Here is a 25,779-nt window from a genome sequence, read left to right on the forward strand (position 1 = left end):
TGGCTGTAAGAGAGCTGTATCTCCCCGCATCAGCGCCATGTTCTGCACCATCCCAAATATGTCACTCACTGCAGCTTTTTACTGCAGCCGCCAGCTACAGCCGCCAGCTACAGCCGAGTCCCGTCTGCAGCTGGGCTTCGTCTCAGGCCGATGAGCACGCAGTGATGTAAACGGCTCGACTGCCGCTCCAAAAACTGGCCTGAAAGTCTTTATCACCCCTGAATCTACTGTCAGGACAAATTAACTCATGCAAACTGTGGATCATGCTTTGTAACTTGTACATCTTAAAACTGAAGCTATAGAAGGATGTTCAATACAGGGTTTTTATTAGTGATGAATATTGATATTATTGATATTCCTATGCATTTGTCATCAGTTTTAACCCTTTAAATCCTGAACCAAAAATTCTTTTATTTTTAATTGAAGCTTGTGAGATTAATTTTTCCTCGCTGATGCTGTCTGAAAAATGTGCCAGTATTGATACACATGCTTGGCGGCACATCAGTGTTGGACCTGCTCCTTCCTTCTGTAAACAATGCATGTTCTCATTCCTTCAGGGCTCATGGTTGCCAGTTGCTGTTGTATGTGATCTTTTCTTGTTTTGTGTTGCTTCTAATGTCGTTTCTAAAAATACCATTAAAAGCATCCAAAACCTCATTAAAAATGTATTTAAGCTTCACTGGTGAGGGGAAAGAAAAGTCAGGCCAGCAATGAGATCACACACACACACAGTGTCAGTTTGTTATTCAGCATTGGTGAGAGGAAAAACAAGTTGCCAGCTCGATTGTGGACAGATATTTAGTGTTTTTACTTTTTACATACTCATACATTTTCTGTCTCGCTCTCCCTCTGACAGTTAATAAGCACAAACCATGGATTGAGACAACGTACCATGGGATCGTAACAGAAAATGACGACAAAGTTCTTCTGGACCCTCCTCTGATTGCACTGGACAAAGATGCTCCTCTACGCTACGCAGGTGAGAGAGAGCGTTTAATGCTGCTGCATCTGTTCCTTAACAAGAATTCTTCTTTTCGCACCAAATTACAGAAAACATCCACTAATTAGTTTGTACCTTTTGAGCTTTGTGACATTATCAAGTATTATGGATGCAGGAAAAACTGCAGGAATAGTTTATAGACTTGAAGAAGAAAAAGAGTCCATCCACTTGCTAAAATCTTATTCTTCTTGATAAATGAAATAGAATAAAGCTTGTTTAACACTTGATTCTTTAAAAAATTACATCTATGTCATGGTTAATGTGTGGAGGTCTCTTTCCCTGCAGGGTGTCTCATTATACATTGCTCGTAATTCTTTCTGTGATACAGGTTGTAATCTTAGATTAGCTATGCACACGGATACAAATCAAAGCAGTGAGTCTGCAGTGAAGAAAGAAGACAGTAACTGTCAGGTCTTAATTGTCAGCTCACTCTTGAATAAGTTCTGCTAACACATTTCTGCACATTAGTTTTTTATGACTTGCCTGCCATACTGATGTACAGTTTCTTACCATATCCTCCAGGCTGAACCTTTTGATATTCAGATCAAAAACTTTTTTCAAGTTTTTTTCCCCCCCTCCCTCTCTCCCACTGTAGAGGCACAATTAGTGTGCTTTATGTACCAAGGCAGCATTAGCTCTGGGGTTTTTAATCACATCAGGCTTGACTTTGGCCATGATTCAAAGCACCACAGCACTGGAAATGGTTTCCCACCATCTCACATCACATGAGTTGTGTGATCTCTTGTCTGCGGCTCTCTTCACACTCGGTGCTCTCACCAGGCTTTATATGACTGTTTTAATCACAGATTACTCCCCCTGATTTAGAATGTGAGGCTTTAGCATCCACGTGCACGCCACAGGACATGCCAAATGTAATCTTCTTGACAAAGTTATGTGAAATTTCTCCTGAGCTGATTGGCTTGGCAGCTTTTTAAGGTGGACAACTGCACCAAGAGAGCCATGATTAGAGTAATATGCCCAACTCTCTGCATGATGTTTGTCTCCCTTCACATAAAAATTGTTTTGAATGCAGAGCTTTGGGGAGGGGAGTCCTGTTTGTTTCAGCTCTTTTGATGAGCAGGCCTTTTGCGATTGGACTGTGTGTCCTTGTGAACTTGCTCTTTTGAGACAGAGCAAGCAGTCCGGCTTCACGTGGCAGCAGGGGTGACCTACTCTGTCATGCAGCCTCCTTTTTAGTCGGTTCTTCTGTGCCAGCAAGCAGGGTTCACTTTAAGCCAGCCTGCAGATCATTCAGAAGCCCAATCCCAGGTTCTTAAGTCAGTCTGAGGAACAGAAGCTTCACCACGAACGAGGAGTTGCTATATAAGTTGTCTGTAAGGCTGATTCGCTGTGGGACGGGCAGGGTAATTGGAACTGAAATGGCTGAGACTAAAGCCTTTGAACACAAGCTCAGTGCTCATGGATGACTGTGCTGTAACACAAGTGTGAAACACAAAGCAAGAATGGCCCACCCACCAGATCTGGTTATTTCATTCCCTGAGAAGTAATAGACAAGGCGAAAGGAGGAAGAATCTTGTTTCTGCCACACAGCTCCTGGAAAATGGGTTAAGATATTAACCTTTTGTGAGTGTGTGAATGTATTGAGAACATTACTCACTGTATTTAATTAGTACTAGGCAGGCTGAGGATAAATGTTTAACTATCCTTGTGATTGCTGACCTGATCCGAACTGAGAGGCCTGTGAGATAAATGAAAAGCTAAGGAAATCCTAAACTCCTGATGTGAGCTGGTCGTTAGAAGCGTGTTAAACTCAGCAGCCACAGTGCCGACTGCATGTCAGACTTTAGCAGCACCTCCATCCATCCACTATACCAGCTTGCACTGGCTAATGTGAAATCCATTTCTAATTGTTCAGTAGGTACAAACAAAGGCCCAGCTCACCTGTTAAAGAGATTGAAAACGTCAGCTAAGCAACAAAAGAAGTTGTCGTTTTGTTTTTCCTAAGCTACTTTATCTTCATGTCTTAAAGTTTAATATATAAAATATATTAAAAAATGAATGAAAATGGTAAATGTGACGCTTTGAGAAATATGATTTCAATGTGACGGGACTGACTTTCCACACTTGTCTAAAACGGACTGTCTAAACTATCCTCTAATTATATATTCTTTTTCTTTTTTAACTTGTTTAGTACTTGTTTACTCTGGTGTAGCCCTTATTCCCCACTCGCAGTATGTTTTTTGTTTCTCTGAGGGAGGTATTGTAAGCCTTTAGCTAGCGTGTATTATCTTCCTGTCCTCTGTGTGTGTTATCTCTCAGCTTCTAACTCTTCTCTGAACTGATCTGGGTTTATCTTGTCTCCCTTCCTTGTAGAGAGTTTTGAGGTGACCCTCACTGAAGAAGGTGATCTTGGGCTCTTTCTTCTGCCTTGTGCTTACTTGTTACTATTAACCCACTAACGCTAAAACCAGCATCCACACTTTTACACAGAAACTCCTCGTGCTCATGCTCTGTAAACTCCCCATTTGGTTTTCTTGACCTTGCGTTTTATTTTCTCACCCTGAAGTTTTTGCCGTTCCAACAGCTGGATGAAAAGTGTGATGTGGGGGCTGACTGTTCTTAGAAATATCTGTGCATGAGACATCCATTGCAGTTTGCAGACCCTAACAGTTTTTCAGCTGTCAGCAGGAAACAGAAGCCGCTTTAAAATAACACAACAACAAAAAACAGGAGTTCTGAGTCTCTTTGCCGTTTTGTCCAATTCGGTCCTTTTAATTCCCCGAAGAAAAAAAAGAAAGGGGGGGGGGGGGGGAAAGCAGAAGGCTAAAGCAATTTTCTACACAACTCCAATTTAAAAGTCTGTGTAGGATTATTTTATAACCTCTTTAACATGCGGCAATTGGAGCAGAAATTGAAACTCTAATTGGTATTTTAAGAAGCTGAACCTTAAAGTGTAACCATCTTAAAGGCACCGAGCATGCTCGGTTGTGGCCGTTAATGACCTCGTGATAGCTGCGCAATTCCAGTGACTCCTGTGAACCTTTCTGACATTTTAAGTCTTCACGTGAGATTGCTGAGATTGTTAACTAATGCAAACTCTCTCTGCTGCAAAGTTTCTGTTATCGCATCTTTGCCTCAGTGGATCTCTTGATTTCTAATTCTCCACCACTAACCTCTACCATTAGCATGGCTGCAGTTGTCATTTGATGTGGATGTCAAGCAAGTTGATATTTCTAACCCCAGTTCTCATCCAGTACTTTTGTTTTTGTTTGAAAACTGTTTTTGTACTGGTTTAGTTCTCTATGATTTCATGGTTTTCTTTTCAGTTCATTTTGCAGTAGTTTTGGGTCAGAGGCAAAATTACACAGGAAGACTTTTCTCAAATTGTGCCAAAATATTAAGCGTTGTCTGGGCTTTTTTTCCCCCTTTTCTTTTGCAGACATTTAAGCCAGGATGGCTGAATCTCAATGGTCTCTATTGTTAAGGATTTCAATTTTTGTTCCTATAATTTGTGTTATATATTGTTTGTCTCATGAGATAGGATGTAACGTTTTTGTTTTTTTTATTCTCAACAAATATACTGTGCTCTATATGCTTACTTTTAAACTTTGTTTCATGACTTACTTTTTTAATATCTTAAGTACTCCTGTGAAATGCCTGTCCACATTTTTTCAGTTTCTGCCTGCATGACTGGATGCAATGTTTTCAAGTGGCTTGGAAAATACACTCTCTGTACTGATACGTAATGTCACCCACCCCCAAACTACTCACCCACACGGGCTTCCTCCACAGACCCCACGCACCTCAATCTACAAGTCCCTGGCTCCCAAAACCTGTGGCTGACTTTGATTTGATTTTGTTTATTTTTGAGGCGTTTAATTAATTTGTTTTGTGGTTAATATAATTGCTTAATCGCTTCATTAGACGTTTAAATTTCACAGCGGTCACCAGTTATTCTGAGCAAGCTCTGTTTTGGCTCTTAACATGTTCAGGTGAGATTTGCGGCTTCAGGATCCACGGGCAGAATGTCCCTTTTGAGGCAGTGGTCCTGGACAAGTCCACTGGAGAGGGGGTTATCAGGGCAAAGGACAAGCTGGACTGTGAGCTGCAGAAGGAGCACACCTTCACCATCCAAGCCTACGACTGTGGAGAGGGTCCTGATGGTGCCAACATGAAGAAGTCTCATAAGTGAGTTAACCCCTGCACTAAAAGTGTTGCACAATTATCTTTGAGCACATTTTCTTTGAGATAAAATGTTTTTAACTATCTAAAAAAAATATGACAGAGCAGTGGGAAGCCTCAGATTTTGGCTCACAGTGATCACTTGTTCATACGCTACTATAAAGGAATACAAAAAGAAAAATCATTTTAGGTCTCCTAAGTAAAAAAATCCTGATTGTGGTTCAAATGCATCATCAAATCTGATGCATTTGCCCTGACGAATGGGTTATGAAAGCAAAGCAGAGCAAGCACACAAGTGTGCAAATATAAATATGTGGTTTTGGCGTAAAATCAAAAGCTGCGTTTTGTTAAGTCTTTATGCTGATTGTGGGAACTGTCAAGGGAATCCTTTCCCGAATGAGCCGTGTAATTATCCATGAACATTTGGTGACATGAATGCACATCTGGATTGTGAGGATTTCCAATCTTGAATGAATGGAATAAGGGTCATGATTAGATGGTTATTTGATTTGTCTGTCAACAGAAAATTAAGCTGCACCTTTTCAAAAAAACAAAAAAGATCAGTAGTGATGAAGTAATGATTACAAATAGAGTCGACTCAACACAAGAAGATTATTCTTTCCATCTGCAGTAATCAAGCAAAAGCCAGGCCAGGGCTTAAAGTCAAGAATTTATTTTATTTTAACCACTCCAGGATTTGAGATCAGTCTTAGTTATCCATGAATGAGGATGATCATGTAAGGTCTCATTTTCATAATAAAATAACATAAATAAATAAACCATCGACTATCCAACTGATAAAGTGTCCTAACTTGAATATCTCTCTATCAGGGCCACTGTCCACATCCAGGTGAACGACATCAACGAGTATTCACCAGTGTTCAAGGAGAAGTCCTACAAAGCCACCGTCATTGAGGGAAAGAAGTACGACAGCATCCTGAAGGTGGAGGCGGTGGATGCCGACTGCTCGTTCCAGTTTAGCCAAATCTGCAACTACGAGATTGTGACCCCTGATGTGCCCTTCACCATCGACAAGGATGGTACGGATGTTCACATAGCGCCTTTGTCTTTGTGCCCACTGGAAAAAAGCCGCAGCCCACGCCCAAGACTCATGAGTGCAATGACACGCTTCACAGTGCCTGTTGATTAGTTTAAATGATGATGCTGCAGGGCCGTCATTCAAAATTCAGCACAAACTTGTCGGTTTGCAAGACAATGACGGCGTTCTTTGAACGTCACCGAGCTGGTCAGTGATTAGTGCTGGATTTTAAGAGGATTTCTTTTTATCTTTAACAAAAAATAAATAGAAAAAGTCAAGACCCAGTTTTCAAACTCTGACGATTATATTGCCTAACTAAAAAAATAAATAAGGATGGGTGATAATATGAGGAGATCAGTGAGAACCGGTCATGTGACACTTTAATTTCACTTTAATTGTGAGACTCTGCATACACAAAAGCTTTGAAAATAACTCTCAGTACAGCGTCTCAATTCAAAATGTTATGAATCCTAAGAGTGGTCCATCAGTTTGTTTGGCTTGTCGATAAATCCCTTTTGTTTTGTTTTTTAAATAGTCTTTACTCTATAATTCTGTTTGAAACGCTTAATGTTTTAGTGCTTTGAGGATTTCTACACCTACCGATACCTCTGCCAATTTTAGCACAGCCACAGCTTTGAAGTTAAAGAATGGTCCTTCTATTAAAATTACATTTTCCCCCCCACCTGCTCTGTTCAGGCTTTATCAAGAACACAGAAAAACTGAGCTATGGCAAAGAGCGCATGTATAAACTGACCGTGACCGCCTACGACTGCGGAAAGAACCGAGCCTCTGAGGACGTGCTGGTGAAGATCAGCGTCAAGCCCACCTGCAAGCCCAGCTGGCAAGGTATGAAAGTTCTCCTCCTTTGTTGTAGCTCGCCAGCCATCACTGTTAAGTTGTGTCTTTTGTGTTGAATGTAAACGATCACTGACGCAGTCCAAACAGGCTGAGAAGGATAATTGAACTCCTTTAAACTATAAGGCCTCATTCAAGCTCAAAAGAAGAGGAATACTTCTTAATGAGTGATTAGTATTAAAAAGGCTTTTAATTAAATAACATCTTTTAATGCTTTTTACTCTCTCTGCTTCTTTTTCAGGCTTCAATAAGAGGATTGAATACGAGCCTGGCACTGGTAGTTTGGCCCTCTTCCCCAGCATGCACTTGGAGACCTGTGATGAGCCAATCACGTCCATCCGGGCCAGTATTGAACTGGAAACCAACCATATTGGAAAGGGCTGTGATCGTGACACCTACTCTGAGAAGTCTCTGCATAAGTTGTGTGGTAAGGAACTGGAAATGGTCCTTGTCAGTAGTTGTTTTATAACTCTGTGAGCCACATACAAGTAAGTATACCATCTTTCTTTATTAGGAGCCAGCTCCGGCACTGTGGAGCTCCTTCCTGCTCCCAGCAGCTCTGCTAACTGGACCGTAGGGCTGCCAACCGATAACGGCCACGACAGCGATCAGGTGTTTGAATTTAATGGCACCCAGGCCATCAAGGTTCCTAATGGTATGGTGAGCACCAGCCTGAAGGACCCCTTCACCATTTCTGTGTGGATGAGACACGGCCCTGGGGCCCACGAGAAGGAGACAATCCTCTGCAACTCTGACAAAACGGGTAGGAGTCACAGCTTATTGTGAATAAAATAAACATGCGTATTTAAAGGCTCCAACTATTATTCAACTGTTAAAAAGGGGGGAAAAAGATAACTGACTCACTGTATAGATTAAATCTTCCTGTCAGTCCACTTTAATTGAAGATTTAGCTTTATAATAAGATAACCCCGCTAACTGCATGACTGTGGGAGAAAGCCAGTGTACCCGGAGAAAACCCATGCAAACTCCACACAGTGGAATTGAGCCTTCTTGCTGTAAGGCTACAGTGCCACCTTGATGTCCCTATTGCTGTAATTCCAGTAAAATCATGCTAATAGCCACAAAAGTTTAATTATATATGCTAGACCATTATATATAAACCACCTAGCAAAAGGCAAAAATGCCTTGTTTTTAGCATATAAATGACATGCACTACCCAATTTTCACCTTTCCTAATGTAATAAAGTGCATCCATTCGCCAGTGGCATGATAAGATTAAATAATACTGTAATGCTGGCATGAAATATTAATAAAAATCTTGGAACAGAAGGTTTGAAGAGTTCTGTAGGACAGAGCGTCTTGTTTCATACATATAATAAGCATGGCACATGGACTCATTAATCTCAAAACTGTGCTGTTAAAATATCTGGCGGATACTGATTATTGGTGCACATATGGTGTCTGAAGAGATCCTCTGATTAAAAAAAAAAAACAACAACAAAAAAACCCTACCATTGAAACTTCAGGCTATAATCAGTGTTTGTGCTCAGCTGGTGGTCTAACACATGGAAACGTGATTCCTTTTTAATTTCTTTCTCACATCCCGCTGAGCGCTTGCTGACCTTTCCATTTTGACAGTAGTTGTAAATTTTCTCCATGGTCACAAGCTCCTTGATCTTACGGACTGTAAAGTCTCTGCCGTGGCCAGTGACGGGGAGCCAGTTCATCAGCTTCGGCCCAGCTGCTTATATAAGGAGGATTACATCAGGGCTGTGGCCTGGACAGGAAGCTCCCATACCCATGAGATCATGGGTCATTTGTGACCTTTGTTCAGCAGAGTCTGGAACAGAAAGACGATTCTCATTTTGCTTTAGCTTTACAGAACCACGTAAAACTGAAATGTATTTTCATCATTTAAACCATATTTTAAAATTTTTATTTGCTTCATGTTAATGATAAATTGACTGTTTCTTATATGGTGTTTTTCTACTCTGCATGGGCACTTTTTCTAACGTAGACCATTCACAACTGCATTCATGCAAGCACTTGCATCTAACGCGCACACTACAATCAATATATTAGGAACAACCTACGGTTCAGTATCTTGCCCAAGGATACTTTGGCATGCAGAGCAGTGAGGGACTGAACCACCTAACTTCTGATTAGTAGATGACCTGGTCTGCCTCCTTAGCTACAACCACCTTTGTGTCAGTTTGATGGTGTATTAATAAGTGTTAATTGGTTACCAAAAAACAACAACCTTCCCATAAAGGTTAAATCTTTCAGAATCAGATACAAGGAGAGGATGCCCACTCTGTGAGAGACTATGTGGGCAAATAGTTCAGCGTTTTAAGAGTGATTGTGAAGACGCAAAAAAAAAGCATAATCTATGTATCCATGAATCAGGGTATTTAAGGACCATCCATTTCTATCAGCACACTCATTGTACTTATGTTTTAGATGTATGGCTACATACATACATATGAGGGCACCATTAATGCTAAATGTTCACAGGTATTGCGTCAGTCTGTAAAATCCCATCCAGGCATTGTTTTCTGTTTTCTCCTGAGGTTTTGCTAATTCCAGTAAGGCGTTGCTAAACCACACTGTGCATATTACAGCCACATAGCGATTTTTTTTAATAGAGAGAGGCTGCTAAAAGGGCCTGTATTCAGTCCACACCTTCTCAACACTTAGTGTTCTGACAGATTACAGATTTCGACACTGAGCTGGAGCACAAGAGTTCAGTTTTACCTGGAGAATCATCACGAAAACACATTTGTTATGGTTTCTTAAGAAGATTGTGATATTTTCCACAAATACATTGCTACACATTTCCATGGATAGTCAGATATTTAATTTATCCCACAAGGGAAATTGTTGAATATTTTAGAGTTACAGTTTCTCATCCTGATCTCTTCTGTCGTTTTCTTCTCTGCAGAGATGAACAGACACCATTACTCGCTCTACGTCCACAACTGCAGGCTGATCTTTCTCCTACGCCAGGAGCCATCTGAGGCAGAGAACTATAAACCCGCAGAGTTTCACTGGAAGCTCGACCAGGTCTGCTGCTTCCAAAACTCAACTTTGTGCCAGTGCACAGCATGAGGCGGCACATAAAGTTAAAAATAATAATAAAAACCAGGTTTCAGTGTACTGCAGAGTCTAGAGTTCAGGTTTTCACTCGTCCTGCTGTCATCTTTCCAGGTGTGTGACAAAGAGTGGCATCACTATGTGCTTAATGTGGATTTCCCCACTGTTTCTGTATTTGTGGATGGGACTACCTTTGAGCCCTTCCTGGTTACAGAGGACTACCCACTGCACGCCTCCAAGATAGAAACTCAGCTCACGATTGGTGCCTGCTGGCAAGGTAAACAGTGTAACTGATTTTTGGAGAGCTCTCTTTTTTGACATTTATATCATTTATATGCATTGTATTGAAACACAAGTTCTTCTTTTGTGTGTTTGATACTCTATTAGAAAGAGTTAAAACTGTGTTCATGCTAGATGACATAAACTACCTTGTATAAACTGTTACTTTATATTCAGCCAATGGCGTATTAACTCTTTGTAATATTAATGACGTGACCTCGTATGTAGCATCTGAATCTCTCCTCCAGATCCTCAACCTTCCTCCCTGTCTCTTCCTGCTCTCTTGTTTCTGTCCTTTACAGAAAACTCAGGACATGACAATGACACTGAGACAGTCTCTGAGCCCAGTTCAGGTTGCTCACGTCTTTCCCTTACTACTCAGATATGTCCATGTGTCCACAATGTCCCACCATGCTAATTGCATCCTCATTCCATTAAGACTAGAATGATTCCTACCCATTCTAGATGCAAAAATAATTTGTTTTGTTGCAGTATTGATGTTCAGTGGCGCCTGACTCCCATGTATTTTATTTTCTCTTCTAACTGCAAAAGCTATGCAGTTGGGTTTTTTTTCTCATTTTCCCCTTATTTGTTTATTTTTTCCCCCAGCATTTGATACACCAGCAGATCGCAAATAAATCTATAACGAGTCAAGAGTCCGATCCAGCTGCAGCCTTTTAGCCATGCTGGCTTTTCTTTCAGAGCTTGACCTTGAGGCTGGAAGCAGTAACTCCTCTGTATCACATAACAAACCTGCAGCAGAAGCGCGCACACACACATCAGTGGATGAATACGCGACCTTGAGATGTAGTTTGTCGCTGACTCCGCAGTGGTGCAGACTAATGCTCATTATGATGTAGCTGGAAGACAGGAGTGGCGTACCTCTCTCGAAATGTCAACTCCAAATTTCAGATCATGAGCATTTTGCGGCCCTCAAGATGGCTCTGTTATTTTGTGAAAATGAGGTGACTAAAGAGGATTAATTCATCATTATCTTACGCAATCCCTTTGAGTTTCTTTTTTTTTTTTTCCCTGTTGGTGTCATTTCTTTTCCCACAGTAAGCCGTTCACCCTTTTAATGCAAGCGTTGCATGCTGCCGCTGGCGTGCATAAGCTCATCAATCATTTGCCTGTCTTGCTCTTTGGGCTTCGGGCCTTTTGAAGGGCACACATACTAACTTGCATGAACTCCATTCACGCCAGCTTTGTACAGTGCGACAGCATGCTTGAAGCTCCAGCTCAGAAAAGGTGAAGCCTGTGAAATCTACCCCCTAAATAACTTCTATGTGTTGTCTTGGAAACCAGGTGGAAATGCTCGAATGGCGCAGTTTTTCCGCGGTAACCTAGCGGGGCTGATTATCCGCACCGGCAAGCTGGAGAACAAGAAGGTGATCGACTGTTTGTACACGTGCAAAGAAGGACTGGACGTGCAGCTGCCTGAGGAGGTAGCTTCAGCTATCAAGGTGAGGAGGCAAAGAAAGCTTTGAGTTTGTGAAGTGAATCTTTTTTATATCATTTGACAGCTCGCTCAAGTAATGAACTGTGGTTCGTAACATCCAACCAAATAAAAAATAAAAAAAAAAACAATTTTTAATTTTAAACCTGCAACTTTTGGAGAATATTTACCTCAAAAGTTGCATTTTTGCTGAATGAATTACTTTAAGTGGTTCTCCAGGACTGATGCTGGAAAGGATTGTTTATGTTTGTTAGCTCAGCATCAGTCACAGGTCATGTTATTCACAAATCCCTCACCTTGTTTTCTTCTCTCAGGTGGAATTCAACCCCAACCAGTCCTCTCTGACTGTGGAAGGTGACGACATCGATGCCTTTGACAAGGTCATGCAGCACATCTCCTACTTAAACTCCCGCCAGTTCCCAACCCCTGGAATCAGGCACCTGCGTATCTCAACCACAGTAAAGTAAGTAGAAGAAGAAGAAGAAGCCAGAAGCACTTATTGTTTTCGCAGCCTGGCCTGTGTCTTGTCACTTCATCTGTTGGCCGGCAGCAGCAGCCCTGTGTTGTTTATAAAGCAGGTCCTTTCTGCCTCATAGACATTCAGAAAGCTTCTCTGCTGCTGCTTAAAATGTGAGGATGGTTTATTGAGGTAAAATGGAGGTCAAGAGTTTTACCTGATGCCCATAACAAAGAGAATAAACACAATGTGTTTTGCTGCTTGAGAATGACAGACTGAAGAGCAGTATCCATTTTTTCCCTCTCCTTTCTTTTCTATTCTCTTTGATGTCTGCAGCACTGGAAAGTCAGTAAGAACAGCAGTAGTTTTACTGATTTATACACGAGTATGAAATGAATATATCAAAGCTCTCGTGGTTGTTCTGAGCCTAGTGTGAGATTTGTTCCAGTTGGTGAAGTCGTTTAGTATTTGTTCTTATTTGCACATGCACAAATGTGCATCAGCTCCCAGCTTTATGATGTGGACTGAGTAATCAGACTAAATTGTTTTTATTTTTTCTTGTGATGGCAGTTAAATTTTTATAATTGATGAGGAACTTTTGAAATTAGCTTTTTATATGTTGTTGCAGTCAAAGTGACATTTAATGTCAGTGAAAAGAAAGAATGTGTTCTTTATTTGTTACACATCAAACAGCTTGATGCATAAAAATACACAAATACCCACAAGAACTGATGAAACAATTTTATTTTGCCATTTGTACAGATAGGTGAGCTTTAGGCTTCTACACAAGCACAAATAAAGGCCTTTGTCTTTTATGCCGCACACTGTTGTTGGCTCAAATTTGTTCACATACCTTCCCAACTATTCAGCATGCCACTTTTCTTCTATAGGGAGAAGCAGCAACGTGATTTAAAAAAAAAAAAAAAAGACAGAAGGAAAATCACATTTCTGAGCATTTAAAATCGTCTATTTCACAGATGCTTTAACGAGGAGTCCTGCGTAACGGTGCCAGATGCTGAAGGTTACGTGATGGTGCTGCAACCAGAAGAACCCAAGATCAGCCTGAGCGGCATTGACCACTTTGCCCGCAGTGCAGCTGAATTTGAGAGCCAGGAAGGAGTGACGCTGTTCCCCGAGCTACGCATTGTGAGCACCATCACCCGTGAAGTGGAGGCCGACACGGAGTCTGAAGCTGCAGAGGGAGCTGACGATGACCCTACAGGTAAGAGATGTGCACACTGGACTCTGAAGCAACTTCCTATCATGCTAATAGGATTTAGCATATACACAGGAGCTAACCTGAACCTGTCCATTTAAACATGGCTGCATATGTAATAGTAATTATTGCCTTGATGGCATTACGGAGTGATGATGTGTTGGAGTGATTTAAGGCACATCCGGACTGGAGGAGCTGGGAATCGAACCACCAACCTTCTCATTGTACCTCCTGAGCTTTAGGTGCTTGTTAAGAAAGCAGCTGGTCTTCCGTTTGCACACATAGGCCCGTGCACATACTATGTCGTCCCCTCAACAAAAATAGAGCGCACACACTCACTGGTTTGATTTCCCTTTAAACCCTCACCTGTCTGCACCTTTGACAGTGAATGATTCTGCAGTTACAGGGTGTGTACAGTACAGACGTCTGTGCAGAACTACAGTAGCAGTCTATGTTGAGGATTACGCTTGGGGGATGAAGGGATTGGGAAAAACAGCGAGAGGGAGGGTGCCATCTGTTCAGCTTGCACATAAGTTAAGTGGAGGAGACACAATAGACAAGCTCTGAGGTTGACACAGATACCACGAGATACGACGTCCTGCGGTGAGCAGCAGGCCATAAGGGACAAAAGGGCTTACAGAGCTCTGCTGCTATCACCTGCATTACCCTGCCCCACCTTACACACCTCGCAAACAAGAGATGACACGGTAGATAATTAAGAGTCATTAAAATGGAGCTTTGAAGAGTCAAATGGTACAGGCAGTAGATGCATGAAATATTAATTTGTTTCATAAGCAAGCTGAGGATGCCGACTATTACAACATTATGATTTAAATAATAAAATCACTTTCTCTGATATACAAGTATAATAACATTGCTAAATCTGCTGTAGTTGTTTTATTGGACTAACTGTTGGAGCCAGGATTCTCTGTTTACCAGCATTTCTAAAGAGCACGTTGCATATTCTATAATGTCAGTAGTTGACTCGTTTTAGCATGTCTCATCAGTTCTGGATCTTTCTCTCTTACTCCAGTTCTTTAGATTACTTTGTTTTGTTGATTGAACAGAAATAAAATCACAAATATTTGTTCCCTTGTTCTTAATCTGTATCTATTTGTTTGGAAAGGGCAGCCGGTTCTTGAAGAAATAGAGAAGGAGTGCTGTTTCAGATTTTCAAGAGTGCTCCAAATCTTCCTCCTCAATCGTTTTTGTGCTTTTGTTCTTTCAGTCCAAGAGACGGTGGTGTCGGAGGAAATCATGCACAACCTGGACACGTGTGAAGTGACTGTGGTGGGAGACGAGCTGGACGGAGAGCACGAGAGCCTTGAAGTGGACATGTCCCAGCTGCAGCAGCGCAGCTTAGAGATGAGCTCATCCAACGTGGGGCTCGTCATCACCGGTACAGACCACCGTGCTCGGCTAGGAAGCCTTAACTAGCATATAGCCCTGGTTTCTGCAAAACCTCTAATAGTTCTGTGAGATTAAAGAAGGAAAAATGACTTAGTGTCATTAACACTTCCCCCCCCTCTCTGTGGTCCAGGTGTGAACACCATGGCCAACTACGAGCAGGTCCTGCACCTTATCCGTTACAAGAACTGGCACACCGAGGCTCTCTTTGACAGGAAATTTAAACTGGTCTGCTCTGAACTCAATGGTCGCTACATCAGCAACGACTTTAAGGTCGAGGTACGTCTGAGCGTTTGTCACGTGCACACTGAACCGTGACCAGCCTGTCCTGGTGTTATCCACATACTTGTGCGCCCTCACTTCAAGTGTGGTCTTTATTTCTCTCTAGGTTAATGTAATCCACACAGCCAGTCCCATGGAGCATGCCAACAATGCCATGGTGCAGCCCAACTTCATCAACCCTGTCCATCACGCCTCTGTGGATCTGTCTGGGCATAATTTGGTCAACGCTCATCAGGCCTCAGGTACTGAAACATGGAGAATGCTTCATCCTTTTTCAGCAGGTTGCATAGAAAATCAGTAGTCATCTGCAGCCATCGATTCACCAAAGTTTCAAAAAAAAAAAAAAAAAGAAGAAAAAATCAAACATGCATCTGTTTCAGCGACGTGGAAAAAGACACAAAATCAAAGTATAAAAATCTTTCCTGCAAAAATTAATTTAAGGATGCCTGGAAAATAAATTAAGCAGTAGTGTTTATTTTTTTCCTCAGTATTGGCTGCAATATCGTGTTTATCTGTTGAATGCAACACTAAATATCATAATCAAAGCAGTAATCAGCTTAATTGTTGCTGTAGAAAAAGATTTGTGATATGAAGCAGGAGGATTACAGCCTACTAAGCAGAAGTGGGGCATGTATGAAACACTAGTAGTGTGTCTGTTTTTTAATGGACCAAGTTAGGGATTACTTTTGAGCGCTGTTTGTGACATCTGTACAGGCAGTGCACACTGAGCACGACCTTTTATTTTCCGGCTTCTGTATTCTTCTAAGCTGACTGCCTCGCTAAGCTCGCCACTGCACCAGAGAGGGCTCTTCCTGCTAATATGGAAAGTGGAGCAGGTTGGCGCGAGATGGGCTAAGCTATTTAAAGAAAAACAGCCTCAACACCTTGAACAGCCAAAAGCACGTGTGTGTACAGATCGCTGGGAGCACGCCATAAAGCCAAAGCGGCGGTGGAAGCTGCGGCTCCACATATTTGATCGTGAAGTGTTGTTTTGCGTCTAACTAATCACTGTGTTTTTCCTGATGTGGTTTACCTCCTCGTAGTGGTTCCGAGCGCTGCCACCATCGTCATCGTGGTGTGCGTCAGCTTCCTGGTGTTCATGATCATCCTGGGCGTGTTCCGCATCCGAGCTGCACACCAGCGCACCATGAGGGACCAGGAAAACGGCAAGGAGAACGAGATGGACTGGGACGATTCAGCCCTCACCATCACCGTAAACCCCATGGAGGTAAAACGACACGAGAGGAGGAAGCAGGGAAGCAAAATAAGCAACAAAAAACATGATTATGATGGTGATTAACTGGTGAAAAGCTGTTTAACAGAATTTCGCTGCTGGTGTTAGGCTGTAGCCCAGACAGCTTTTCGCCTGCTAATGCGAACTGGGTGATGTTAAAACTGTGCCCTAGTTTTGTCTGAGCCCCTTGTAATTAGCAGCCTTGTGGGGACGAGAGAGAGACTCTGTTGCAAATATGTAAGTCACATTACCTGACTGACGCACAAGAATGAAACGAAAGGAAGCAGCTTCTTTTCCCAAAAGCCCAAAATGAAGCGAATGAGTCAGCTCGTGGGCTGAATATATTTGTACAAGAAGATTCATGTCTTTCTGAGTCATTCGATTACTCGTTGTTGCTTTACTGTTTGTTAAAAGGACCGATTATTTACCACGTTTTGATTTGCTTTAACTCCCATCCTGCTGTGACTAAATCACAGCACATCTGCCGAGTGAGACTTTACACATTTGACCAAAATAATCTGATCATATACAAACTCGCCAGTGAGACATACAGATTTGTTAAAAGATGATGGCCTTTTTTGGTAGCTCTGTTTTGTTAAACAGAGCTGAAACGAGACGCTCAATTTCCTGAGTATCTTGGAAATGACTCTTTCAAAGTGGTTTGTTATTTTTATTGCGTGGATTTGGTTCGTAGGAGAAAGTTATTGAGATAATGCAGCGTTTCGGCAATAAGAGACGTGCATTAAATCCTCTCCCGTGGTTTTATTGTATGTCGCTGCCTTTTAATGCTAATCTACATCCCATGTTAGCTTTTCACCTGATGTGTTGAACTTCCGTCATATTTACATCAAAGTGTACTTGAAACGTCCGAATCTATTTAGGTTTGGTTAATGTGTCTCATGTGCACAGTTCAATGACATCGAGTTTACCTTGAAAGGCTCACTGCTATGACTGTTGGGTTTTTTTTTTATTGTGTCTAATGGCCCCAGTGTTTTCTAATGTGTGAAATTCAGAACAGTGGACGTGATAAACCTTTGTCACCACCACAGAGGATTTTAAGCAAACAAGATGTGATTGAAGGGCAGACTTAGCTCAAGTTTTGCAGATGAAAAACGTGGAGCTTATTCCAAGTGTTTAACAAAATCTTAAGGAGGTAGGCGTATTATTGTGAAGAGTCTATAATCAAGAGACGTCTTCATAAATGGGAATGCAGAGGATTTACAACAAGGAGCAATAAGAAGGCCAGATTAGTCTTTGCTAGAAAACATCTAAAGGAGCCTGCACTTGTCAGATTAGCAGAGGCTGCTGTGTTGTTGTCCAAACACAGTTACATACATGAAAATGATGTGAAACAGGAAGGTAACCTGCACGGTGCTCAGCAAAGCCATGATCTGTATAAAGTTTTTCTAACACGGATTTAATAATAATAATAGATTGCATTTATATTTATTTACAATACCACTATTCATTCACTCTCACATTCACACACTGGTGGAGGGAAGCTACAGTTGTAGCCACAGCTGCCCTGGGGCAGACTGACATATCGCGCCGTCGGCCCCTCTGGCCATCACCAGTAGGCGGTAGGTGAAGTGTCTTGCCCAAGGACACAACAACCAAGACAGACAGAGCTGGGGATTGAACCGGCAACCTTCCGGTTACAAGATGAGCTTCCCAACCCCCTGAACCCCCCTGGTCGCCCAATTTAAGTAATTGAGTATTTAAGATCACAAAATGAGTGCCCACAGTCACAGTCTCCATCTTTTCTCTCGCTGTCACTAATGCAGACGTACGAGGACCAGCACAGCAGCGAGGAGGAGGAGGAAGAGGAGGAGGAGAGCGAGGACGGCGAGGAAGAAGATGACATCACGAGCGCTGAGTCAGAGAGCAGCGAAGACGAGGAGGGCGGCGAGCCGGAGGACCAGCAGGGGGCCAGCAGACAGCAGCAGCTGGAGTGGGACGACTCCACCCTCACCTACTAAACACACACAAGACACCCAAACAAGAGCTCCTGACACACACATCAGAAATTCACTCATACTCCCTCCCTCACACACACACTCACAAACACAGCACTCCCTGCAGTTTCATGTCTAGGAGCCATGATGTAAAAACTTAACAAAAATAAAAAAAATCAAGAAAAGGAGAAACATAAAGTCCCTTCAGCGTATATATGGTCAAGGTTTTCCTGTTGTTATCTTAGTGGTGGTACTCAGTGTAGTGTAGTCATCACCAGATTGCTGACTTTTTTTTATTTATTATATTTTAATTCCCAGGAAAACCTGGCTTACATTGGAACTGTGTGAGGAAGCCAACCCTGCACTTTGTTTGTTTTCTCTCAGATGTACGGCTTTGAAGAGCAGAGTAATCGCTTCTCCTGATGTATATTCTTTGCTAATGCTTGTAGATTAATTCGTTAAACTCACAACTAGCTCCGACTTGGGTTTTCTTGACTTGTAGTCCACAGTGAATCGAAAATGATGCTTTTAACAAGTAGACTGCATTTTCCTCTTCCATTTCTTTTTTTTTTTTTTTTTCTTTTTAGTGCATGGAGAAATTTTGGGGAAGTCATGTGTAGAGAAATAAATTGCTTTTTAAAGATTTTTGTAAATATAATGAAACCATGTAATTAGTCAATGTGTTAGTGAAGACCTAATCAATGGGGTCCAATATCTACGATTATGTAATGTAGACTATTTGTGTCACACAGGCTGTCGCAGCATGCCGCTGAATTTCTGCAAAAGCTGTTCCATCACGCTTGTACAAAATGTCTCGCTTCATGATGCGAAACCGAGGACTGTTCAGCGGTTTCCATGACAAAAAGGTGTCCATTTCGTCCCTTTTCTTTAATCTTTTGCGAGGAGTAAAGTAGTTTCTTTTGCTTTCTCGTAGGCAGAGGGCTTAGTTGACGGTTTCAGCTTCACATGATGCTTTTGCTTCGCTTGCACGCGTGGCAACGCTCTACTCCTGGCTTTAGTGTTGTTTCATTCCCAGCAGATCTCACTGATGTACACTACAGAGGGAATCTTCTTTCAGTTTCAGAAAATGTCGTGTGGAATCACAAAGATCGGCTCAGCAGTAGTGCCGTTCGTGGTGAAAATAAGGGTACTAAAATGTCCTCAGCAGCTTTAAAACCGTTGTCCCTGTCCCAGTCCCTGTTGTGGTTCAAGGAGAAACCCTTTCAAGCTACTGAAAGAAAATGTTTATGAGCTTTAGTGGAGACTGGCTGAATCGTTGAATTGCTGGCAATGTTTTATTTTTTTTTCTTTTCATGGCACGGCTATTTTACCTAAAATAATACTACATAGCCTGTATGAGGTACATTTTAAACTGTTTGCTGCTTCAGCAGGAAAACACTTTAAAAATGAATCTTTGAATCTTAAAGTGAGATATTTTTTTGCAGTAGACCACTAGATTTTATTGTACATGAAACTGTACTGTAGAGTTGTTCAAAGATATTTGTTTACATTTGGTAAACTTATTTTCCTTCGGGTATTAGTATGAAGCTTACGATTGGGAAAGTGTGTCCGACCTCTTGTCTCCTCTCAGACACTGTTGTCCATAACTTGTATATAATCTTTCACCAGACCAGATAAAAACGTGCCGTCACACTGAACGATTTTAGTGTTCGTCTTTTATGGGAGGGTACAGAGTAAAATATAAGCGTTTCCCAAACCTGCATTTATTACGACCATGTTTGGGGCTTTGGATTGTGCAGAAAATGGCATTATCGGGATTGGAAAAGTCTATGCGTGCAAATCCGTTTTCAGAGGCCAAAATTAATTAAAAACACCTTCAACGCTTATTATTATTGTTGATGTAAAAAGTTTCCAGGCTACTTTTGTTTTCAGCTCAGTGAATCCATTTGATTTATTTGATTTTCTTTAATAGGTGTGCATTTGAAACTTAGTGAACAGTCTCCCTTCCATGATGACTTTGGCTTGTTTTAAAAAATGAAAAAACTAAAAAAAATAAAATAAAATAAAAAGGGGGGGGGGCGCCAGGTCTGAGCCGGCTGAGATGGGAGTGCCTTTTGCCGATCATAGCGTAATTAGCTGGTCTAACAAACACACTTATCCGTGCTCTTTTATTTTTATTTTTAATGCTAGATTTCTTTCGTAGCTGGGGAGACGTTTTCTCTCAGTTTGTCGCGATAATAGGCCGACGCTAGTTTTATTACAGGTGAAAACATTTTACGTAGATGTCACGTGTCCTTGTTGATGTGTAGAGGAGTAGATCCACATTGTATCTTCTATAGATATTGTACTTAAAAATCATATTGACGGAATCCACATTTAAAAGATGTACATTATGAAATTGCTTTGGCAGCATACAGCGTGTATACTGACCTATTTGTGTATAGTGGAAGGTGAGTTTCTTTTTTCTTCTTTTTAACAGTGTCCTGTTGCTTGAGCTGTTGAGAAACAATTTTTTTTTTTTTTAATTTTTTTTTTTTTTTTAGGGCAGCATGAAATTTCACAAGAGTATATATGCCTGTCGGTGACGCAATTCTCACGGTTTCATTGTGTCAAACACTTCATGTCCACATTTCAGCTACAGTTGAAAGGTTCACTAGCATCTCGTTTGCTTTCTGGTGCGCCCCCAATGAATGTCACTGCCTAACAATCTGAAATGCAACCATACTGTAACAACATCAAGATGAAGTAAGGAAGGGTGGGTGGATGGACAGGTGGGTGGGGGTATATTGACTTTGCATGAACCACAAGTGTGTGTGTACGCTCCACGTGGGCCTATGAGACCGGAGTGAGAAAGGAGACGTGATACACTACTGATTCTCAGATTGTCTGTTTCACACATCCATGACACTCAAGAATTTTTTTTTTCTTCTTCTTTGTTTTAAAATCTGCTCAAAATGGACGGTGACGGTGTTTTCAGCGTGGTTGGATGTTTCCTTTGTGCTTGTTGGAGCTGCTCTCTTTTCTACCAGTTGAAAGGCAAATGTAGTGAGGTTGATGCTTGCTCGTAAACAAAATAAAGGAAGATGAGATGGGGTATAACTTCTGTCTGCTCTTGTTTTCCTTCATTGTATTCTCTAGTGTAAACATGGTGCCGGTGCACAGCATGGGAACACACCCTGGGTGGTGCTGTGAGTCTTTTTTTTTTTTTTGTAAATATTGAGCACTGTTGCCCTCTGGTGGTGAAACTGAGATCTGCTACAGCTCCACGATAAAATATAGAGCTGGTGGATTTATTATGCTCCTTTTCAACTCCATGCTTTTATTCGTGCGCTCTACCAGGGCTGCTTTGCATGATTCACATTTCAAACTGTGTATAGTAGAACCACCAGTAATACCAGTAAGGCCTTAATGCTTGGGTATATTTTTCAGTTCCCTTTCTTAGAATTGGCTGCCCCTCAAAAACGGGTTTGAACAGCAGGTGGGTGGGCCTCCTGTGCTCAGAGCATATTTATGATACCCACTATCAGTGACATCATACAGAGACAAGATTTGAAAACTGTCTGAAGTGAACCTTGAGAGCAGTTTGAAGCTTTAGGCACTCCGGGACGACACGTATGTTTGCCAATCTCATTATTTCAGACTTTGCCCATGTTTAAAATGAGCATCCACGAATGTAACAGTGTATACACTCATGAGATACTTTATTAGATTTGACTTGCTAGTATCAAGTTGGACCCTCCTTGCCTTCAGAATTACCTTAATTCTTTCGGCAAAGATTCAAGACGGATACACGGTGGTCATAAAGTGACGGACATGGCCTGCAGTAACACTCAGGTAAGCTGTGGTGTTTATTTGATGCCCAAAATGTGTGAAGAAAATATCCCCCACACCATTACACCACCAGCAGCAGCCCAATCAGATCCATGCTTTTATACTGTTCACGGTACTCTGTTTGACCATGCTAACATGCCTACATGCAATGTGATTGGCTGATAAAATATTAATGCTGATGAGCAGCTGAACAGGTGTACATAGTGGCAGGTGAGTGTACATGGTGGGAAATAAAACATGAAGCCTGTTGTTAGTTTTATTTTTACTCACATTAAAAGTAGCAAGAATATCAAGATTAATGCTGTAAACATTGTGACATTCACTTCTACACAGACTCTGATGCGAGTTTAAAAACTATCAAACTTCATCACTGTCAACATGAAACTACAGTCATCAGTTTGAGTTGCATGATAATAAATGCATAGAGGACTCATTAAAATAATGGAAACACCCAAGTGACACTGAATAGTGGTAAAGCGTCTCGATTCATTACTTCATCCTGTAAAATCTTTGTATTTTCTCTGTATTTTCTCGATGAACAGACCGAAGACCCACACTATTAATAAAACTATGATTCTCATATTGTTGGACGACGGCTGCTCTAATCCACCCTGCAGACTCAGCACATTTCAACTAAACTGGTGAAAGACTCATCGAGTTTTACTGAAGATATCAGACTCTACATCTCACCTGCACACAAGTGACGGCACAGTTTTAGCTGAAATAAAAATACACCCTGAAGGAAAACTGCATCCTAAAAACAGCACTGTTGAATATTGAAATTTTGGAATAAAGAATCACTGCACAAACCACAAGGTCATAATAACAAACTGTCTGCGCCGTCCTCTACATTCACGCACCTTTTAGCAAATCACACGCTCGTACCTAAAATACATTTTTACACTTTATCTGGACGATTAAAAGACATTTACAAAGATTGACGTGTACATATAAAACAATACTGTTAAAAGTGTCAGCGTCTGCAGTAGCACTTAAAAGCGCACTGATTGTTTAGAAAATCCATAATCGGATGGCACATTTTTGTCTTCATTAAAAACACACTTTTTTTTTTTTTGCAGAACTGCTATGACTTTGTTTTCACACCGGAGCTAGCTAAAGCCATTATTTTGTCTTCGGACCCTGGAAAAAAGAAAGCAAAATGAGGTCAACAGAAATATCTGAGAAAGTATCAGTTTTGTAGTAAAATCATCTTTATGCTCACCTTGGTTTGCAGTCACTTTTTCAAACTGGCTCAGGGTCGCTGTGGCGTTTTCAGTGAGGAACGTCTCGTCTTCTGGGGTGAGCTGTCACATAATTACAACATGAATGAAAGGAAAGATTTGAGGCAGCTAGTGAGGGCTGCATGACTGAAATGAATCATTTCAGACTTTACGTAGCACAAGCCGCTGAATCATCCTCAATTCTGTGGATAATCATGTGTGCTCTGAGTGCTCCTCACCTTCTCCCCCAGTTTTCTCAAGGCAGTGAGGATTTCCATTTTCTGCTGCGTGTACACGTCCCGTGACAGTTTTCCCACCATCACATCGCGGTCCATCTGCACAGTATGCCACACACCGGTCGGCAAATGAATCCACACATAAACACTGAGGTGTGACTGAACTCTGCTGTTGTGGTCAGAAATGCGTGTGCAATCATGGCAATTTGGGGCTTTTGATAATTTCTTTGAACTGTTCTTCCAGCAAACATCTTTCATGATATTAAGCAAGAAGAATTTTAAAACAAGTTTGAATTTTTTGGGGGATTTCCTCCAATCCACACAGGGTGAAATAATAGGTTTAAATATAGACATGCACTCACTTAAATCTTTCAATAAGTGGACAAAGTGGATGGAATAATGAAGGATGAGGAATACCTCTAAATTCTTCAACTTCACCTCAAATGAGCACAACACATGATCAGAGCAATAATCCCAAACACACATCAGAACTGGTTTCAGTTTGGATAAAACAGGCTAACATTAAGCTTTTGGAATGACCTTCCCAAAGCCCCGACCCCATTCTTGTTGAAAATGTATGGACTGCATTTAAAAGTCGTGTCTGTGCCAGGAAACCGACCAATTTAAATGGATTCTGCCAACACTGCCGAGAAGATCGGTCAGATATGCAGCAAGAAGTATGCCAGAAGATTGTTGATGTTAAGCAAAAGTGGAGATGACAATTTAATCAAATATTAGTGGGAATGTATGTTTATGTTTGAGACTGTATGGTTTAGAGAAAATCCAAATTAAATTCAATCTTGTGCACACAATTCATGTTTTTCCAAGTCATTAATACAGAAAGTAAAAATGAAACATCAAAGAAATCATTAAATGCCCCAAATTAACATGATATTCATGCACATGATGAGGGTGTGTAAACTTCTTATCACAACTCTGTGTGTGTGTGTGTGTGTGTGTGTATATATTATACAATATATATTTGACATTGCAAACCTCTGCCAGTCTGCTTCTCAGCTGTCCTGGCTGCTTCTTAGCAAAAAGTCGTATCACCTCCGGGGTTTTGAAGGCTTGGCTGATGGCAGCTTGGATCGCCTGATGAAGACAGAAACATCTGAACGTTCTGACATTTTACTAATCAACAGTTTTCTTAATCAATGTGCTATAACCTATTTAATGCACTCCTAATACACAGTAGTAGCACATTAATTGTCCATACCAGTTGCATCCCACTGAGTTCATCCACAAGTGTCATATCTCCTGACATTATTTTCTTCAAGGAGTCATTGAATTCACCCAGCTGCTCCAAAGTTTCCTTCTTTGTCTCTTCGTACTCTTCCTCATCCAGATCTTCTCTGGAATAAACAAATGAAGGAATCAAAACTGAGACACAACAAAAGAATAGAGAAGCATTTATTTACTCACTGTTTTTTTATTCTCTTTGTTATTCTTCAGGTACTGCATGCCAGATTTTCATATACAAAAGCACACAAGAGGAGTTTATTGTTTTTCTTTTTCTGTACTACACCTGCATTCCTCCAGGTCCTGAAGCTGCTGCATTAGTCTGTCAAGTTGTTCCTCCATATTTTGCCTCAATTTTCCAGTTTCTGATTTCCCTCGAGAGGCCATCTTCAGTTAAAATCCTATTTTTTCCTACGGGAACTGAGAGAACTGGCACCAAACAACAGGTCACGTTAGGTTTTGTTGCTGATGTACTTCACAGATAACTCAAAGATGACCTAACGTGCTATTTCCACTCGATGAGAGCAGAGCTGTTAGTGAAAAAAGACACAACACTTTATCGGATCTAACAGTCTCTTTGGCGACTACACTGATAAGATAAATGTATCTGTGTGTTGGAAGTTCATGCAAACAGTCCAAGTTGTTTTGTTAGCTAAACAGCTAGCGTACATGCTAAAGGAAAACATCTTACCGGGAATTTCTTTGTAAACAGCTGCAAATCAGCCTTAGTAGAATGTTAGCATTTGCTCAAGAGTTTATCGTAAATTAAAGAAGGTAGCCGTTCTAGAGGAAAATTAAAAATAATTACTTAAAATACGGCTATAACACGTTTACTATTAGTCGAGACGTTTGGGATTTGGGGAATTTGTGATTGTGAACGCAGCACCACCAGAGCGGGTGCGGCTCACCGCT

The 25,779-nt window shown here is 41.3% G+C and overlaps 2 protein-coding genes across 5 annotated transcripts in view; one reads left to right on the plus strand and one right to left on the minus strand.

Moving 5' to 3' along the window:
* The window catches only part of clstn1 (calsyntenin 1), a 37,563-nt gene extending 16,126 nt beyond the window's left edge, over window positions 1–21,437 (plus strand). Inside the window, exons 2-19 of one of the 4 annotated variants that reach the window (XM_086278254.1) lie at window positions 857–979; window positions 3,335–3,364; window positions 4,954–5,149; window positions 5,975–6,183; window positions 6,879–7,028; window positions 7,279–7,464; window positions 7,552–7,800; window positions 9,940–10,061; window positions 10,206–10,368; window positions 10,673–10,723; window positions 11,676–11,833; window positions 12,141–12,289; window positions 13,261–13,505; window positions 14,728–14,898; window positions 15,040–15,185; window positions 15,295–15,430; window positions 16,232–16,416; window positions 18,207–21,437. In XM_086278254.1, the coding sequence (XP_086134380.1) occupies window positions 857–979; window positions 3,335–3,364; window positions 4,954–5,149; window positions 5,975–6,183; window positions 6,879–7,028; window positions 7,279–7,464; window positions 7,552–7,800; window positions 9,940–10,061; window positions 10,206–10,368; window positions 10,673–10,723; window positions 11,676–11,833; window positions 12,141–12,289; window positions 13,261–13,505; window positions 14,728–14,898; window positions 15,040–15,185; window positions 15,295–15,430; window positions 16,232–16,416; window positions 18,207–18,401 (2,864 nt within the window). In that variant the 3' untranslated portion in view covers window positions 18,402–21,437. The remainder of the gene's footprint in view (window positions 1–856; window positions 980–3,334; window positions 3,365–4,953; window positions 5,150–5,974; window positions 6,184–6,878; window positions 7,029–7,278; window positions 7,465–7,551; window positions 7,801–9,939; window positions 10,062–10,205; window positions 10,369–10,672; window positions 10,724–11,675; window positions 11,834–12,140; window positions 12,290–13,260; window positions 13,506–14,727; window positions 14,899–15,039; window positions 15,186–15,294; window positions 15,431–16,231; window positions 16,417–18,206) is intronic. The other 3 variants (XM_086278256.1, XM_086278255.1, XM_086278257.1) reach the window with 3 other exon arrangements.
* Window positions 21,438–22,395: 958 nt separating this feature from the next.
* On the minus strand, window positions 22,396–25,778 carry lzic (leucine zipper and CTNNBIP1 domain containing). Its single transcript, XM_086278262.1, has 7 exons — window positions 25,559–25,778; window positions 25,154–25,296; window positions 24,845–24,980; window positions 24,622–24,720; window positions 23,629–23,724; window positions 23,392–23,473; window positions 22,396–23,309 (listed from the first exon to the last, which is right to left on the minus strand). The coding sequence occupies exons 2-7, from the start codon at window positions 25,252–25,254 to the stop codon at window positions 23,254–23,256; spliced, it is 570 nt and encodes a 189-aa protein (XP_086134388.1). The 5' UTR covers window positions 25,255–25,296; window positions 25,559–25,778; the 3' UTR covers window positions 22,396–23,253.
* Between the last annotated feature and the right edge of the window lies 1 nt (window position 25,779).

This window comes from Aulonocara sp. 'chitande type north' Nkhata Bay, linkage group LG20 (assembly GCF_057382095.1).
Source record: "Aulonocara sp. 'chitande type north' Nkhata Bay isolate Kocher_YH1m ecotype deep benthic linkage group LG20, A_spYH_male_GT1.1, whole genome shotgun sequence".
Classification (NCBI taxonomy): Eukaryota; Metazoa; Chordata; class Actinopteri; order Cichliformes; family Cichlidae; genus Aulonocara; species Aulonocara sp. 'chitande type north' Nkhata Bay.